Source organism: Falco punctatus, assembly GCF_963210335.1.
Source record: "Falco punctatus genome assembly, chromosome: 3".
Classification (NCBI taxonomy): Eukaryota; Metazoa; Chordata; class Aves; order Falconiformes; family Falconidae; genus Falco; species Falco punctatus.
This window is the reverse complement of record NC_137582.1, coordinates 110,938,911-110,957,468: the sequence shown is the minus strand read 5'-3', so window position 1 is coordinate 110,957,468 and position 18,558 is coordinate 110,938,911. Positions and strand designations below refer to the sequence as shown.

General features: G+C 47.2%; 2 protein-coding genes across 3 annotated transcripts; one reads left to right on the top strand and one right to left on the bottom strand.

Moving 5' to 3' along the window:
* The first annotated feature begins 224 nt into the window (after positions 1-224).
* Positions 225-12,821, top strand: LOC308060496 (ATP-dependent RNA helicase DDX19B). Of its 2 annotated transcripts, none has more exons than XM_080379313.1 (12): positions 225-401; positions 1,595-1,643; positions 2,092-2,145; positions 3,038-3,173; positions 5,511-5,603; positions 6,278-6,380; positions 7,130-7,244; positions 7,424-7,601; positions 8,042-8,279; positions 9,349-9,511; positions 10,293-10,484; positions 10,900-12,821. In XM_080379313.1, the coding sequence occupies exons 1-12, from the start codon at positions 345-347 to the stop codon at positions 10,959-10,961; spliced, it is 1,440 nt and encodes a 479-aa protein (XP_080235439.1). In that variant the 5' UTR covers positions 225-344; the 3' UTR covers positions 10,962-12,821. The 2 variants fall into 2 exon arrangements, with proteins under 2 accessions (XP_080235439.1, XP_080235440.1); XM_080379314.1 differs by lacking the exon at positions 225-401 and adding an exon at positions 2,237-2,475.
* UBXN10 (UBX domain protein 10) lies at positions 11,726-18,387 on the bottom strand. The gene is made up of 2 exons (XM_080379324.1): positions 17,948-18,387; positions 11,726-16,032 (listed from the first exon to the last, which is right to left on the bottom strand). Exon 2 carries the CDS (start codon positions 16,015-16,017, stop codon positions 15,136-15,138), a length of 882 nt encoding a protein of 293 aa, XP_080235450.1. The 5' UTR covers positions 16,018-16,032; positions 17,948-18,387; the 3' UTR covers positions 11,726-15,135.
* Positions 18,388-18,558: the final 171 nt, after the last annotated feature.

Below are 18,558 nucleotides of genomic sequence, written 5' to 3'. Positions count from 1 at the left end.
CACCGAGGCCATGCCCCACATCACACAAGGCACAGCCAGACCCCAGCCCCACACCACAGAGGGGGACCTGGACCCCAGCCCCACACTACAGAGGGCACAGCCTGACCCCAGCCCCACAGCGCACCGAGGCCAGGCCCCCGCCCGGGCCAGCCCCGCCCCCCCCCAGCACAGCCCCCGGGCGGGCCCGGAACGCGCCGCTCCCGGAACGCGCCGCCGCGGCCGCGGTTGCCGCCGGGTCCGGGGCTGCGGGAGGCGGTGGCGGGGCCGGCGCAGGCGCCCTTCCCCTGCCCGGCGCCATTGCGGCTGATCACGGCGAGCCCGGCGCCAGCGCCCCCGGCCCGGACATGGCCACCGACTCCTGGGCCCTGGCCGTGGACGAGCAGGAGGCGGCGGCCGAGTCGGTGAGTGGGGGCCGGGGGGCGGCCGGAGCCGGGCCGGGGGGCGCCTGGGGGGAGCGGGGCCGGGGGCCGCCGCCTCCGCCTCACGGGAAGCAGCCGGCGCCGGACAACCCTTTTCTCCCCATTTTTTATGTTTTTCTGGCGCATCAGTGGGGCAGGGAGGCCCCTTCCTGTCCTTCGCGGCGGGGCCCGGCCGGCGGCACCGCCTGGGGGGGGGGGGGGGCCGTGCCTAGGGTCTTCCTTGGGGAGCAAAACCCCCTCTTTTCTGCCTTTTGTTTTTTGGTTTTTTGTTAATTTTTTGATGTCTCCTTTCATGTTTTGAGTATTAAAAGAGCAGGGAGGCCCCTGTCCTTCCCCTCCGTAGTGGGGCCCTGCCAGCAGCACCGCCTCGGGGGGGGGTGGGGGGAGGTGGCTGGGGTCTTCCTTCGGGAGCAAAAAAATCCCTTTTCTTTGTTTGATTTTATTAAATTTCCTTCTCCTTTCTCGAGTGTCAAAAGGGCAGGGAGGCCCCTGGCCTCCCCCTGCATCCAGACACAGCCCTATCAGCAGCACCCTCACCCAGCCTGCAAGCTGGCTTCCAGGGGCCAAAAACCCCCTTTTTCTCTATTTTTTTTTTTTAATTACAAGATCTAAATTTGTTTGAGGTGTTGGGGTAGTTTTGTTTTTTTTTGTTGTTAGTTTTTTTTTTTTTTAACTTTTCTGAGCTGCTCAAGTGCCGCACTTTAGCGTGGAGAGAGCGTTAACTGAGACCCTGGACCTGTGGGATGGGGCTTCTCTCCCTGTCACATTCCTGGTGGGAAAACAACCCCCCCATGAGCGGGACTCGTCCTGGGGTGGCTTATGCCACCCAGCCCTGCACTCTGCTCCACATTCCGGCCAGGAATATGATTTTTCCCCTATTTACCATCAGTAGAGCTATGGGGGAGCAGAGGTGCAGGGACAGAAAACAACCCTCTTCCCCCATGTCGTTGTTACAGCTTAGAAAAAGTTGTGTTTGTCTTAAACCTCTTGAAATAGAGCCCGTCTTGCTAACTTCATCTCATTTGCCTTCGAGCATGTGTTTTTGGTGGGGCCTGTGCAATAGTTTTAGCCGGAGGTGAATCTGGAAGCCTTGATTGAAGTTCAGGTTTTCCTGGCCAGTAGTAAAATGTAGGTAGCTTCAGAATGACTGATTTTGTGTTTTTCCTCACTTGTAGTTGAGCAATTTACACCTGAAGGAGGAAAAAACCAAACCAGATGCCAATGGTGAGTTACAGCTGCTCAGATGGTCTTTAGCAAGGGCATGTTTTTCCACTGGGTTTGGAGTGCTGCTGCCACAGTAAATTCCCAGTTAGTAAAGAAACTCCAGAAGAGGGAAACATAAAGTTAAGATTTAACAGTAGTGTAGGGTAAATATCTGGCTCTTGTGCTTGTTCTGCTAGGCTAGCTTTTTTTGATCATGGTTTGCTGTATTCAAGGAGCTGTGTGGGTAAAATCTGTAGGTACGGTGGATAAAATTCAGTTTGGCCATAGAGAGCGAGTAACTTGGGTTTCTTCTGCACAATGATAGAGCAGGGCTGTTCTCAGGGCTGTTCTTGTCAGGAAAATCAGCTGTTGGAGCTTTTCTCCACAATATTCAAAATGTAAATCTTTGCGGGTGTGGGCTGTCTCTGAGGCCTGACCTCACATGTGCCCCAAAACTGTTTTAATTTAGGTACCGTTGTCAAGGCAGATGACAACATAGAGAAGACGGAGGATGAGGAGAAGGGTAAGTGCTTTCTTGAAAGATGCTTTGGCAAGGAATGTTGAAAAGAAATACGTTTCATTTATACTTAAAGTAAGTCTGCCTTATGTCTCAGGATGGATGATCTTGTATCCTGCCCCAAGGACTTAATTGTAAGACATGTCCTTCCTCCATAATACTTTTAAAGCCATTGGGTCCTGTAATAACTTGGGAGACTCCTGGATTAGAGTGGAGAGAAATAAGGGGATAGCAGTATCCTCAAAGGCAGGACTGGATACAGGAGGAGTTGGATAACCTGGAGCTGGAATTGCTGTAGCAACCAACATGTTGCATTTATGAAATGGCTGTTAAGAGGTGGGTATCAGCTCTAAATATTTCAGAAGGTGGCTTTAGAAAACAGATTTGTTAGCAGAACCTCAAAGTGCAGCAGTTTAACCTTCTGTTTTGATCTCACTTATCCTCAGCCCTTGCTGTGTTTCAGCCCTGGAATCTTTCGAAGTACTGTTTGTCCTCAAACTTCCCGTAGAAAGAAAAAAACACCCTGAAAGGTGTCTGCCCACATGTCAGATAATACTGAGGCTTTAGGAGGCTTTTAACCCTGTCCTGCCTTCCAGTTAGATGCTAAGCTATATTATCTTAAGTAAGCAGAGTTCTGTATCTGTTAAGGTCCCCCTTAAAACAGTGCTTGCTTTGGTTTATCTTCCTGGATATTAAATGTGTATCTCTGGGATGTCTTGATAGATGTCCCATTATTCAGGAAGTTTGGGCTCTTTTATGACATTGCTCTGTAATAGAGACTTCCAGTGTTTGGATGCATCTTGTCCTTTTTAACTGGCTCGGTAATGCAGCGTTTCAGTGGGAACAACATGCTCCCACAAAAAAAGTGATTTATTTTTTCTACCTGCTTTATCAACAGAGGACAGAGCTGCCCAGTCCTTGCTGAACAAGCTAATCCGCAGTAACTTGGTTGACACAACAAATCAAGTGGAGGTGCTGCAGAGGGATCCCACATCGCCTCTCTACTCCGTCAAGTCTTTTGAGGAGCTGCGTCTGTAAGTGCCCATCAGCTCAAAGCTGCTAGAAGGGTAACGCTGGGACGGGTCAGAGACTTATCTGCGTTGAGCTCTTAGAACCTGGGAACAGACGTACTGAACAGGCTCCCTGATGGCTGTATTTTTAGTGTATTGTTTGGCCCACTCGGTTGTAGGAAGTCTCGTTCTTGAACTCATGGGGCGCAGCGTTGACTCACTTTTGGTGAAACTGCAAGAGCAGACGTGAGTTTGGAGCCAATCAGATAGTCGGGAGCCTCCCCTCATGTCCTGATAGATTCCCTGGCTGCATAGGAAATACCGCTTAAAAGTGCATGTGTTTCTGTTTCAAGTTACTGTGAATTTGTCATTTATAAATTAGCATATGATTTATTGTATTATTTAAATGCAAAGAGAACTGTTTTCTCTTGGTACCTTGTGAAGGCTTCCATCTGAAACAAGCTCATTTTAATTCCTGCTCTGTGTAGAGCTAGCATTGCTTTCTATAATCAGCTCTAGCAACACTATTCTGAATTTAATGTATGGTTTTCATCAAATTTCCTTCAAGTGCACAGTGGAGTTTGCGTGTGGTAAGCTGGATGAGGTGAACAGAGGACAGAGGGCTGTCCTTCCATGGCCGCTGTCACCGGGGTTATGTGAATTGCAAAGTGAGACCTTTTCCGTGTTGAAGGCATTGTTATTTTGCCCCCAGTTCTCCAGCAAATGCAGGGATGCTCGGAGCAGGTGTTTGGCAGCACTGCAGTGTTTTGGAAAATACAAGATTTGGTTTATTGGCAGAAGTAATGAACACAACCATCTTCTGTTCTTGATGGTTATTTGTGAAGGCCCAGCAGCAGCACTGAACAGCACAAAGGGAAAAGCTTGTCTTTTCTCTGCCAGCAATACTGGATTTATGTACTGGAGAGACTACTAGCATTAGTATTTTCTGACCCTTGCTATTGAAGACCTTTACTGGTGGAGCTTTCAAACAACGATAGCTGGACTTAAGGCATGATGGATTTATATTTTTTTTTAATGTGCTAAAGAGGCTGTCCTGTTGAGATTGTTGTTGGTTATATTGATGATCTTGGTTTCGTTGCTCTTTTGCAAGCTCCACGGGGAAATCGGAGCCGATGAGACTTCTCACTGTGAAATGTCAGGATGTCATTTCGTTTTGTTAATGTTAGTGGTTGAACGTCTACAAAAAAAGCTAAGGTCCTGTAGTGCCTGTTAGACTAATTCCCATCTTTCAAAAGCTAAACAATCCAAGTGAATTAATGATGGGGGCAGTCAGACTAATTGAGTCTTCATTTTGTTATGACTTGGCGTATCCTTGGCAACTGTTGCAGAGTTGGGCTTTGTACGTCCTTGCTACTGAGTAGTACAAGGTTACATTTTCAAAGAGCTTTTGTTCCAGCCATCATCTGAAAGTAATACACGATTTTTTAAAAGCATGCTTGTGCTGAATAGGAAGTTCTTAACAGCGGGAAATGGTGGGCAGGAAATCTGTAACCTGCTTTGAAAGGAAAGCCCTTACTCCTGAGCACCGCTAACAGCACTCCAGTAAGCACTTGGAGGTCATCAGCTAAGAGTTCACTAGCACCATAACCTCGATTTTAGGTGGTTGTTGGATCTCCTTGTCTACACAAGTGTCTGCTGAGACTAGAAAGCTCCCTCGAGAAAAAGCAGTTGGTGAGCATTTGACTAGCAGTGTCAGTACACGCTGAGGTCTGAGTGCTGGGTTATACCTATGGATCACTAGGTGCAGTCATGGTGAACTACGCTTACCCAGTCCTTTACCCGTTTTGTGTGCTACACCAGTATCACTCTGGTGTGAAGATGTCAGTTTGTCTTACAGAATCCACTGCGACTTCCTGAAGTCCTTGCAACAATTTCATGACGTTATGCTTCATTCTGTTCTGCCTGTACCGAGGTCGCTTAGTCCCGTATTTGAGTCTTCAAGGAGTGATAATTTTGGTGCCGAGATTAGGCATGGCTGAGGAAAAGGGATTGGCCTAAAGGACAGGATTAATACTTTCTGCTCTGGGTTTCCCAGGATTGTCTGAAAAGCTGCTTTAGAAAGAGAAGCCCAGCGCTAGCCTTAGAGCTGTGACCCAAGGTTTTCCATGAAAGGCAGGCATGCAGGCTGACTTACTAAATCAAGGGGGTTTTGCAAAGCTTTCTTTCCAGACTTTCTGCTGTCACTAGCTGTAGCTTCCAGGCACTGATCACAGTCACCTCACTGGTGCGACTGTAGTGGGTACACAGAAAGGAGCAGCTCTGGGTCTGGGTGCCAGGTTTTTTCTCACCTTTTTGTACACAAATGAAAACCAAATGTACTTTAAACTCCTGTGTTTTCAGGAAACCACAGCTCCTGCAAGGAGTCTATGCCATGGGCTTCAACAGACCATCTAAGATACAGGAGAATGCCCTGCCCATGATGCTTGCTGAACCGTATGTACACATACTTTCTACTCTCTTCCAGTATAGGAAGGGTTTGACAGATTTAATGTACTATTACTGAACTCTGGGTGGGATGATAGTGATGGGGAAGCTGTCCGGGCTGTGGTGAAAGGGTTCCCATGCCACGGTGTTTCTGTGGTCACAAGCTATGTGACAGCAGCCCTGGATTTGTCCTTTTCCTAGGGCTGGTACTGAACGTGCAGTGCTGAGGTGCTCAGCCGAGGTCAGTCCAGTTTTTGTAGTCAGTGTAGGGGCGTAATAATGAGGCCGCTATGGAACGTAGCTCCAGAAATCCTGGGTGGGTGGGAGTAGTTGAGATGGTGCATTGCCTGCACAGCTGGTTTTCTTCTCTGTGCCCCTGAGCTGAAATGTCTGAAGTATTGAGACACTAGGGGGAGATGTTTGAAATGGAAAAGTACTGACAGTTAATCACAGTTTTCATTCATCAAGGAAATAATCAAGTAGTGCTGAAAGAGAGTTGGTAGAGGGCAGAAGCTAACTTCTGCCCCGTGGAGCATAGCTGGTCAAATTAGGCACCGGTCCAGAGCAGTGGTAAATCTAAAAGGTACTAAAAAGCCACTCGCTGCATTTTCTTTATCATTCAACCCCATGAATATGTTGTCCGGTTCATCTGGTTGAGCTCGTATCTGTTGGATGTTTTGCAGCCCACAGAACTTGATTGCACAATCTCAGTCCGGTACTGGCAAGACAGCTGCCTTTGTCCTGGCCATGCTCAGTCGCGTTGAACCTGGGAACAAGTATCCACAGGTAAAGTTTCCGGGATGTGGCCATTTCGGGGGGGGTTGGGGTGGTGCAGTGCCGCCTAGTGAAGAGGCTGGGCTTCTCTTGGGACCTTTGATACTCTGTTTCTGTAAACTGCTTATCAGGGGCTGGTGATTTGGGGATGTATCGAAATGTTTAATGCAGAAGACGTGGATTTTGCTCACAACTTCTTCCTATCAGTCCCTCCCTTGCATAACTCAGGATGCCATTGGTCTGTGAGGAGTTACGTCAGGGGGATGTCATTCTGGGAGAAGTTAAATCGGAGAAATATTGCAGGCTGGAGGGGGTTAAGGTAGTGGAATTTGGGATGGAATGGAAGATATCTGTGGCAGTAGAGCAGACGGTGCCAGGAAAGGGGCTTTTTCAACCCATTTTCCTTATGAGATAGTTGAGCAGCTTTACCAAGGCTAGAGTTCTTTACTTAAAAAATGCTGTTCTTATCTCTAGGTGTTAGGTTCCTTGTTACTACTGTCCATATATGTCCCCCAGCAGAGTATCTGCGCTCTCGATTCTGAGGAGCAGAATTGAACACAGAAAGCTGGTAGCTCAGCGACTGCATCGATTCAACTCATTCCCCTAGTTTCAGGATGCAGAGCTGTTGGGCTTTCAGAAACTGTTCTGCTGCTCGCATGTTCGTCTCCAGGAAAACGTCAGTAAGGATTTTAGAAAGCAAGTGTGACGGTGTTGCCCAGGATGTTGATAATCTCAAACGCGTTGTCATTCTGTCCCTCCAGTGTTTGTGCCTTTCCCCAACATACGAGCTGGCACTTCAAACGGGAAAAGTGATTGAACAGATGGGAAAGTTTTATCCGGAGCTGAAACTTGCATATGCTGTCCGAGGCAATAAATGTGAGTAAGGTGAAACACTACTAACAGACTGTGAATGAGAAAATGATCTTCCTTGGGTGCAACACAACAGACAAACAATAGAGCAGTGGGATGGTGAAATAGGCTAGCTTGGAGAGGGGCAGAGCGTTTTGCTGTCTGAAACAGCCATCTTACAAAAGACCTCCTTTCTGTCTCGGCAGTGGAGAGAGGTCAGAAGATCTCTGAGCAGATCGTAATCGGTACACCCGGCACTGTGCTGGACTGGTGTTCCAAACTGAAATTCATAGATCCCAAGAAAATCAAAGTGTTCGTCTTGGATGAGGCTGATGTGATGATAGCAACCCAGGGCCATCAGGACCAGAGCATCCGCATTCAGAGGTAAGGCCTTGGTGTGCGTTGCCTGAGGTGATACTTGTTTCTTTCGATTGTAGCTATTTTGTAACACAGGGACAGCAGGGCTAGATTCTTGACCGGTGTCTTCACCGATAAAGCAACAAGATTAAAATGATATATTTAGCTCTAATCCAGATGGTTAATAGAGGCAGAATGTCAGGGGATGACAAGTAGTTTCATTTTCTTACAGAATAAAAAGCCTGTCCCTCAAGCAGGGTTTATTAATTTTTAAGAATGCAAGTCTGGATGCCACTGGTCCATGAGGGAACGATCAGGCATTGGTGAGATTAGCGTCTTCCCAGCCACTGAAATAAATGGTTCTGAGGTCATTGTTCTGCTTTGCCTGCAGCGTTAATCCCATCAGGATATCAGGGGGGTGACAGTGTTGCATGGGAACCCTGCCCATTTTGCTCTCTCTCTTGCAGAATGCTCCCCAGGGACTGCCAGATGCTGCTGTTTTCAGCCACTTTTGAGGATTCTGTCTGGAAGTTTGCTCAAAAAGTTGTTCCTGACCCAAACATTATCAAACTGAAACGAGAGGAGGAGACACTGGACACTATTAAGCAGTATTACGTTCTGTGCAATAACAGAGATGAGAAGTTCCAGGCTCTTTGTAATATCTATGGTGCTATCACCATTGCCCAGGCCATGATTTTCTGCCACGTGAGTCCTTTCGGGGAACGTTAGTCCCAACAACCCTATTAGTGTCTGCTAGTGCTAAAAACCTGGCCAGGCACGCTTGTCAGAAACAAACTGAGAACATGAACGGCCCTTTTCTTTGGCTTTTCTGGCTCCTTCTTGGAGTGAAATCTTGCAAGCTGTGATAGCCCTAGCTAGTTTGTTTCTCTGGGTTTGTCCGTCCAGGAGAGCACAATAGTCATTTTTATTCTTGAAGTCCTCTGAGGCAAAGATCAAGTAATGCACGGTTTTCCAAAACAAAGTATTACTCGGATCTACTTAAAAAAAAAAAAAAAGTGAGGCTGGAAAATGGATGAAAATAGAGCAGAATTGAGGGATGGGGAAGACCTGTAGTTCTGTGGCCGATACATAGCTTTTCCTGGGACTCCATTTCCCTCGGGTAATTGGCGATATAGCTCTGGGCTCTCCCTGTGAATCATACTGAGACTTTTTTTTTTTTTTTTTCTTTTTTTTCTGGAAGCCACTGTAATAACTCTTAGAAAAAAAGAACAGTCCTGACACACCAGAACAGCCATGTAAAGCTTGCTCAGGCAGGAGAAAACCTGTATTTGGAGTCTGCTGCAGCAGTCTGCTTTTAGCGTGTCTCAAGTATCAGACATAATCAGAGCTCAAAAAACTATCAAAATTGGAAACTGTTTAATTCAAGACTGCGTAGAGCCTCTGTGGGATTTCACAACTACATTCAGCTCTAACCCTGCCATTTTCCAAGCTGAGTAGTTTTGTTTTCTTGGCAATGCTCGTGAGTTTTTAGCGTACACATGTAACGCAAGACTCCCTCATAGAGTGAAAGCTTGGGAGCAAAGCACAAAGGGGTGCTTTTCTTAAACAGTGTTCCTGTGGTGGCAGATGCACATTTTCTTATTTGTGGTGTGAGAGCTGGGAGCACAGTTTGTAATGGGGAGGGGGTGGGCACAGCACTTGGGAGATGTAAAAACTGAGCACCCACGGAGCTTCCAGTCAACCCCAGAGAGGTTTGTTTCTGCTTTACAGCATTTAAACTTCTCCCAAAGCCGGGCCTTACTTTGTGTTTCAGACTCGGAAGACAGCCGGCTGGCTGGCAGCAGAGCTCTCGAAGGAAGGCCATCAGGTGGCATTGCTCAGTGGGGAAATGATGGTGGAACAGAGAGCTGCGGTGATAGAGCGTTTCCGAGAGGGCAAGGAAAAGGTGCTGGTGACCACAAACGTCTGTGCCAGAGGTAGGGCATGGCAGAGCTGCGCCAGAGAGGGGCAGAAGCAGCAGTTCCTAAGATAACATACTGCTGGCCAGCTTGCAGAAAGAATTTGCATCTCAAGTGTTCCAGTCTGGACAAATTAGTCCTTAAAGTAATTCCAGGACTCCTGGGATGCTGACTGTGTCCTTGCATATAAAGATGCCTGTCGGCAAACACAGGACTCCTTGCAGGCATCCCGCAGCTTGAGATGAAAAAGTCCATCCCATGAGAATTTTATGCCTCTGGCACCAAGCCTGGCTTGTACTGCTGACCCTCAGTGTTTAAAGTAAACATGTGCTGAAATACAGAAATCTGAAACATAGCAAACTCCAGCAGGAATTTGTGTTGCAATTTGACATCTTAGAACAGTTAAGACAATATAGTACTTGGGGACAAAAAAAAAACAACCAAACACCAAGAGGCCTTTACAGCTTCAGGGAGGAGGAGAGTTTCCAAAATTTCAAAGTTAAAGCATCTCCCAACTGCTTTTCCGTTAGCTGTTTCAGTGGGATTCTCTGGTGTAACAGCTAGATAGTTTTTATTTCAAAGTACCCTGTAAGAATATTGTGGAAAAGATCCATTTCAGAGCTTGAGACTGGCTTTTAACTCTTGACTCAATGTGGAGGCAGCCACAGGGCAGCTCTTGGAAAGCTGTTGGAAGTGCTGCTGCTGGTAACCTGGCTTTGGTGAGCCAGCTGCACACAGGTCAGGCTAGAGGGGGCTGTTCCTGCCCCAAATGTGTCATCTGATGCTTTCTTTTTATCAGGGATTGATGTAGAGCAGGTCTCTGTTGTTATCAATTTTGACCTTCCTGTGGATAAAGATGGAAATCCAGATAATGAGACTTACCTGCACCGGATCGGACGCACAGGTCGCTTTGGCAAGCGAGGACTGGCTATTAACATGGTGGACAGCAAGCACAGCATGAATATTCTCAACAGAATCCAGGAACATTTCAGTATGTACCCTCAGACTTTCTTCTTTCTCTAAAATTAGATGTTATTTCTGCAGAATTTTGACTAGCTGTGTACTGAGCAGACCTAATGGGTATTTGTTGAGCCTTAAACCAACTGCAGAAGAGCACATCAGCTGCATTTTGCGTCATGTCACTTAGGATTGTGAACTGCTACAGATGATGGGAGCAGAAATAAGTCGTCTGCTTGCTGTCTACCTGATAGTCCTTAAAATGCATGTTCCAGAGATTGGTAACATTTGAGTACCCAGATGGGGCTTTGATGAAAGTTTTACATGGTAGTTTTAAAACCTGACTGAACATTTCACAGATAAACCCAAACTCCCTGAGACCAGCTGAAGAAAGCAGCTTTCCCTTCTCTGCTCTGTGTTACGAAATCTGACTGACTTATCTTTTCCAGACAAAAAGATAAACAAATTGGATACTGATGACTTGGATGAAATTGAGAAGATAACTAACTGAAGTACAGCTGCTGGAACTGGTGTGTACCCTGCTGTGGAAGCTCTCCCACTACAATTGGATCAGCGTTCAGATTGGCATGCCTCTCAGCTAGTCCCGCAAAGGACTCTCTTAAGATATGAGTACACAAAAATTACCTCATTTTAAAAATTGCAGTTGGACTTCAAATTGTGCAACTATGGGGAGGAAGAGGAAATGTTTACAGAAGCTTTTAACATTTCTTAGTTTAGCCTTAAAACGGGATGATCTTTTGAATTCTAAGAAATACACTTGCCAAAACAATGGGCAATATGTAATTATTGAAAACAAATTTAAAAAAAAAAAAAAACAACCAAGGAGAAAGCTTTATTGCCTGTAATTTGAAATTAAGTTCAGCATTAACCTGATCAGTTAAAATTCAACAGCTGAATATATAATGGACATAAGTAAAGGAGAAAAAAAAAAAACAAACCACAGAAAACCAAACAAGGCAGCTGGTTTTTGGCTAAATACTCAACTTGTACAAAATAGGATGTCATTCTTTTTGGCGCTCCCCTGAGCTCTTCCAGACTCATTTCTGGCTTCCTGATGGATTTGCCTTGCTTTTCCTTACGTAAGTTGTCCTAAGGATGTCTCCAGTAGCTCATACTTGCAAACACAGGTGCCGTGTTGCTTTTGCTGGGCAGTATTTTCTTTTAATTTGTCCTCGATTTGTTATAAAGGCCACTATGCGTAAAGCAGTGCAGTGGTGACAGTGCTTAAGTATGTACTCTAGAAGTTCATCTGAAGTGTGTAACCTCACCAAGGTGTAGGTGGGTGGGGTGGGGAGGGAGGGGCAGTATGAAGGGAACTGTACTAATTAAGTTTCTGAATAAATTCACCTCCATAAAATGCTAATGACTGTTGGAGTGGGGGTCAGTCACCTTAAGGCAGGTGGTGCCAGTTCTAAGATGCTGCTGTGAAGCTCTGCATGAATGACATCCAGAACTGCCGGGCTTCATCAATCAGTAATAGGAATAAAAAAAAAAATCATGGTAGCTTGTATTGACCAAAAGAAAAGACTTTTTGAACACCAAATTTACCTATTACAGTATGTTTCAGTATCAAGAGTTTTGAGTTAAATTGCTCAGCCAAACTGCAGACGGGAAGCGCTCCACTTTCATTGTGCTCGTAGTGCAAAACAGGTCATCAGTCCCTCGCCCCAGGGTGATCCTTGCCGGTGAAGGAATGATTTGCAACTTCTGTGCTCGGGCTTTTAGTTCGGTTGGGACCATTCTCGTGCGCGCAGCTGAAAGCCTGTGGGTTGTTCCCCCAGCCCGGTTTCCAGGAGAAGGAAGCTCCTGAACTAGAACGTAGGGTGCACATTTTGGGGAAAAATGGGACGTGCGTGAGCAGCCATTGGCCTGCTATTCGATGCAGGAATCACTTCAAAACAAATGTATAAATTGTAAATTTAACTAGGAATTTTTTTCTTTGCAATTTTGGCCATCATATTCTGTTCAAAGACAGGAACATGGATCCTTTTACCAAGTAAAAAAAGGCTCATTTAAAATGTACCTAAAATTTTAGGAAATTGTGCACCCTTTTATCAATTTGTATAAAGGCTTTAGTGAAAAAAAAAAAAAAAACAACTGTTAAAATTAAACTTTTTGTATTCTGGGGTGTATCTATTTTTATTCCGTTGGAAACCTATTTAAAGTGGCAGGTGAGTGAGTGCTTGCGTGTCGAGTGGAAGACTTGTTTCAATCACCTACTTTAATAGTACAGTTGAATGACCTCGTGACAGCAGAGTATTGGGTTGAATTGTCATGAAAGCTGCTGCTGGTCCTGTGTGCTGTTTCTAATGTACTTTTAATTGGAATAAAGAACACATACTGAACAATGCCTTGGCTAATTTCTTGCTTGAATACTTTGTTGTTGTTTAAAAGCCTTAGGTAAGGACGTTCTCAGCTGGGAGTCCTGGTGTTTTTTTCTATTTATGACCTTCTCAAAGCATCCTGTGACAGACTGAACTTCATCTGATTTAATGCTGAAATTTTTAAAAACTTCCCAGGAGGAGGCTCATTAAATGATACCACACAATAAATGAGGTGACATAAATACTGTTCTTTTCCTTCTTGTGCTGGACTTGGCAGCGTTGCTGCTAAACATCATCTCCTGCATGCCCAGATGACTTTTGAAGGGATGGGAAGGACAATGCAGGGAGAAGAGAGGTGTTTTCCCTGCTCTGCACTTGCCTGATGGGGTTTTTAGAAAAGGGAATAATTAAAATGCACCTCTTGGGAGACGCTGTAGCCTGGGGTAAGTTGGTTAGAGGACCAAACTCATTCAGCTTCATCTTAGATGGAGATATTCAGGAGGAATATCCCCTAGCACAAGAAGTGCTGTCCACTGTGATCCAAGTTGTTTTAACCAAGAGCAGAAGAGTAAGAACATCAGCCCTGTACACTCTCAAGCCTGCATGGTGGTTGCCCTGTCTCTGTTGTTAGCAGTAGGCAGTCACTGATCCAAAGTGCTTCTTTCATGCTGCAATCTTGTATTTAATAGAGGACAGAGATAAAAACTCCAGGAAGGCACTTGCAAGGTGGCGTGAATGGCAGCTGACCGTCCCAAAGTCTGATTGGGATGGTCCCTGAGGTATTTGCCATCAAGTTAACGGCATTTCTTGTTTAAGAGAATATGTGATGGCTAAACCTCCTGTTCACATAAACCATTCCAAGTTCAGGTTTCAGCCTGAAAGGTTTTATTGATTACACTACCACACAGTATGAAAACACTCTGAAATGGAGAAGGAATACAGTATACACAAAATCATAATAAGGGAATTAACCACCTAACGCCAAATGAAACACAGAAAATGGTTCCTGCTCTCAAAACATGAAATGCTTTGCTCCACACTGAGGTTTGATTAAAAGCCCCCACATGTTCGGATATCCTGATCTCCCTGAACATGGGGATTGCCACAGCGCAGTTACCATCGCCCACAGTAGCAGGCAATGCTGTTCCATCAGGTACCATTTTCATAAAGCCACTGGACCCCAAACGCTTGGCTTTAGAATGAGCCACTATACTCCTGGTCAACCCCAGCATCAGCTTTCTACTGCTGCTCCAGTTACGCTGCGGTTAAAAAAAAAAAAAAAGTCAGGTTTACCTCCGAATATTACAGCTAGCTTATCTGTGTAGCAAGCTATCCGTTTTTTTTAGTAGATTGAAATACTGCCTTTGACCATATGTATTTCCATTAGAAACTTAGGTATTTTTTTTAGCACTGTGTTTATCTAAACCCGTCAGGTTACCCTATCAGCCTTTTTTGATGGTAGCATAGTAAAACACAGTCTACTGCATAAGCCAATTCCTCAGTCAAATCTAATTAATGTATTTTTATTTAAAATTTCTCAAAGCAGCCCCTTGCTTGCTTGGACTCACTCATTTCAGTGTAAAGGTGTTAAATGGAAGTATTACGTAACATCCCATCTTAACTATCCATCTATTCTTACCTATGGAGCATAAGTTGAATGAGAGAAGGAAAACTAAGTAGAAAATCCTGCTGCTCACCAATACAGCCAAAATAATGACTAGCTGTTCTTAAAAAGGTGATGTAGTCACTCTTAAAAGCTGCACTGAGGTTATCCAGAAAGAGCTGAGCCCTCACAGGTGTATTACCATCGGTCTGGCAATTTAATACTTCACATTAATCCCTTAATGTGTAATTACTGTTATTTCCAGATGGGTTTGGGGTTTGATCTCCTTTTCGGTCACACTCAAGAAGATGTTTAGGGTGAAGATGGTGCTCCAGAATAACACAGTTTTGTTTTTACCTTCCCAAATAAGTGCCTCTGCACGCAGATCCACTCTGGGAAGTGGCACCTTCCCACCATAATAGAAAAGGACATGGGGAGAGGTCTCAGAAACTTCAGTCTTCAAAGAACATCATCAGCACTTTCAAGAAACCCAGAAGGCCAAAGGTTGGTGGTGCTCAGGACGCAATTTGTGATGGCACACATGAAACAAGATGCTACTTATGTAGCAGGTATATACACTCGAAATATTGTTTCAACATGTTTACACAAGTGTGCTTCAAGGGGAATTTTTGGAAGATGGCAAGATGAAGTAGGCCCAGAAAACACCAGGCTCAGTTTTTCGAAAGAAGTAATGCATCCCACTCAGCAGAAAGACCCACAGCGGCATCTCTGTGCACCTAAAGACCTGCATCGTGCTGCTCTTTTGGGCAGATGCACAGCACGGACTTGTGGAGAATCCCACATTCATGGAGGGACCTCGTAAGGTCAGGGAAACTCCTTCGAGGCACCTCCATCGTTTCAACACTGCAGCGTTTGTATTTGGCTGACATCTTCTGTTCTGCCACAGCAAGGACCGTCTGGAGACTGTCAGTGGGCTTGAAATGGTGTTCAAATCTCTGACCAGAGGGAGATCGAATAGCGAGCAGCAAGTGCGACTCTTCTTTCAGAGGCTCTTTCAAATTTACAGTCAACATCGAAGGGCTCTCCTGCCTCAGTTGCATTCCCAGTTTCTTGGGGGGACACTGCACCTGTGAGCTCTCTTCAGCGGGGACATCGCTTTCTGGCAATATGCTGGCAGATCCTTCTTCCCCAGAAAGAGTTTTGATTTTCGGAGTGTCCTCCAGCTCCCTGTTCACTTTCAGCTGGTTGGTCTGTTCAGCCACTGCATCCACAGTGCCACTCCCTTCACCTTTCCAGCCGATAGAGGGGAGCACCCTGTACTTGTTCAGGGAAGAGGAGCTCCTCAAAGGTATTTGCTGCAGGAGCTCTGGGATTTCCTCAGGAGACACATGGCCAGATGGGAATGCTGGTTTTGTGAACGATGCTCTCTGGCTGTTAACCACCTCATGAGGAGCTGCTGGTGGCGGGCAAGATGGCACTCGGCAAGGACAGGCTTCCATGCTCTGAGAGTAATTGAAGCTTGACCTCGTGCGTCCCTTGGCAGATTTTGGCCTGGTGACATGCATGTCGATGGTGTTTGTCCACAAGAAAGCAGCTGCCGTGCTTGAAGGGAAGTAGAAGTGAGATGGTGCTAAGTTCAGGAGAGCCGCTGTGGCCATTGCTTCTCAAGGCACCTGTGGATGGGGTAGCAGAGGGAAAAGTTACAGGAATCAGCCAGAAAGTTTCTAGAGAGCTTAATCTCCCTACAGCTCCCACTTCTGTGCTGCATGTCAGCTAATAATAGCAATAAATCTGGTGTATCACCATGCAGGCAGGCAGCAATCCTACGGTTCAGTAACAGCTGAGTCAGAGACGGCGGGATACGTGTATTTATAGGTGCTGGCTTTGTCAGGGATTGTTTAAAGTTGACCCAGAGCGTCAGGAAGTTATGCCCTTCCCAACTTAAAGTTTTTGATGGAAAGAACAGAAGCATTTTATTCTGAAGCTAGACACTCAGTGAAAATGGGAGATGAGTAGACTTCAAAGCACAGATCTGGCCTTTTTGCTGTTCCTGCAGTGACAGATCAAGTTCCTGTTGCAGACTTTTGGGTAAGATTCACTACACTTCACTTTTTAAAAAGCTCTGAAGACCTTTGAAATTGAGTAAGTCTGATTCAATACAGAGAAACCCATTCTGACTTCTCCTGTGACCAAAAGCTGCTTAACAGAGATTGATACTAACCCCCTGTTAAAGATGAAGTCATGTTCTGCTGTGTGTTCCCCAATTTAAGCTGCGCTCAGACCACCTGTGCTTTACCAGGACAAAGGAGTCCAACAGCCCAAACAACTGGGCCACAACCTTACAACAACATTTTTTAGAAGCGCAACAGGGTCATGCACCTCTTCTTTTTCTGTGGTTTGCATAGCAGGATTTATCAAGGAGGAAAAAGAAAACATCAACTTTGAGCCCCTGGCATTCTCTAGTAATGATAAAGTTGGACTCGCCTCCTGTTCATCACCCCAAAACAAACAAACGAACAGAAGGGAACAGCCACTGCTGTTGTTCCACAACCTTTTGCCAGTAATGTGTTAACACTTGATTTCTCCTCTGCTTCCGTGAAATGGAAAGGCTCAGCAAGCCAACACCAAGCAAAGCCAAGGCCCAGTCCCAGCACACAGGCGTGCCCTGACCCGCTCCAGTACAGAGCTGCTTGGAGGGAGAGATCTGTCCCTCTGTAAGCCTCCAGCAGAGCTCCGGACAGGGACACGCTGCCCAAGTGACTCATCAGAGTTACCTAGGAGCTTGTGGGAAGGAGAAGGTGTGCGCCTTTCGTTTACTGCCTCTAACAAATAAACACCAAGGCAACAAGCTGTAGTTCAGCAGCCTCTGAAGAGGAACTCCCAAGTGCATCAGAGCACTTACCAGGTATCACCAGTTACACCACCAGTTCAAACAAAAACCTCAAAGCAAACAACCTGTCCAAAGCCATGGTGAGACCCTCCTGAGCAAGGGCCTGCTCTGCTTCAGCACAGTATATATTAGAGGTTAACTATGAGGAGTTGTTTTAAATATGGTGTGCTTTACATTTGGGTGCCTCAATTGGGATGGGGAACTCCAGTCATGGAGGGCTGTGCCCACAAGTGCCCCCAAACATGGTGACCCCAGGGCCTGGGAGGGCAGGCACCCCAAGCCCCTAGCCTGCCGCACGGAAGAGCCCTCAGTGCCACAGCCTGGCCCCAGCCCCACAGCTAAGCCTAGTCCTACAGCCAGGCCCCAGCCCTATAACCCAGCTCCGCGGCCAGGCCCCAGCCCTATAACGCAATGCCACAGCCCCACGACCAGGCCCCGGCCCTATAACCCAGCTCCGCGGCCAGGCCCCAGCCCTATAACGCAACGCCACAGCCCCACAACCAGGCCCCGGCCCTATAACCCAACTCCACAGCCCCACGGCCAGGCCCCGGCCCTATAACCCAACTGCACGGCCCCTCTAGCCAGGCCCCGGCCCTATAACCCATTTGCACGGCCCCTCGGCCCCACAGCCACCCCCCAGCCCCACAACCCAGTCCCTCAGCCGGTCTCGGGCCCAGGCCGACCCTGTCACCCCTCACCTGCCGCCCCGGGCCGCCCGCGCCCGCCGGCAAACACAGCCGCGTTGCCATGGCGATCGCTCCACTTCCGGTCGCGCGGTAGACCCCGCCCCGCCACCACAGAGACAAACTGGCCGGAGCGCCGCCGCGCGCGGTCCTCCAGGGCCACGTCGCGGCCCGAAGGATGGCGGCGCCGGGGTCCGTTCGGGTCCCCGCGCCCTGGGCTCCTTGAGCCCAGTGAGGCTGCGGCTGCGGTGGGCTACCCGGCCTAGCTGCCCCGGCACAGCAGCGGCCTGTAGGATGGGCCCAGGGGCGGCCGTGACACTCCGGTGTGGGTGTCCCAGTGTGGGCCCAGGGGATGTAACTGGGCCTGGGGACAGCCCTGGTGTCCCAGCGTGGGCCTGGGTGCTATAACTGGGCCTGGGGACAGGCCTGGTGTCCCAGCATGGGCCCAGGGATATAACCAGGCCTGGGATGGCCACAACGTGCTGGCATAGATGGGAGGGACATACCTGGACCAGGGGACGACTGCGGTGTCCACGTGTGGGCTCTGTGGAGAAACAGTCTGCAGCTGGGCCTGGAAGGTGGCGGGGGACAGCCCCAGCATCTTGTGTGGGGCTGGAGGCTTCGTC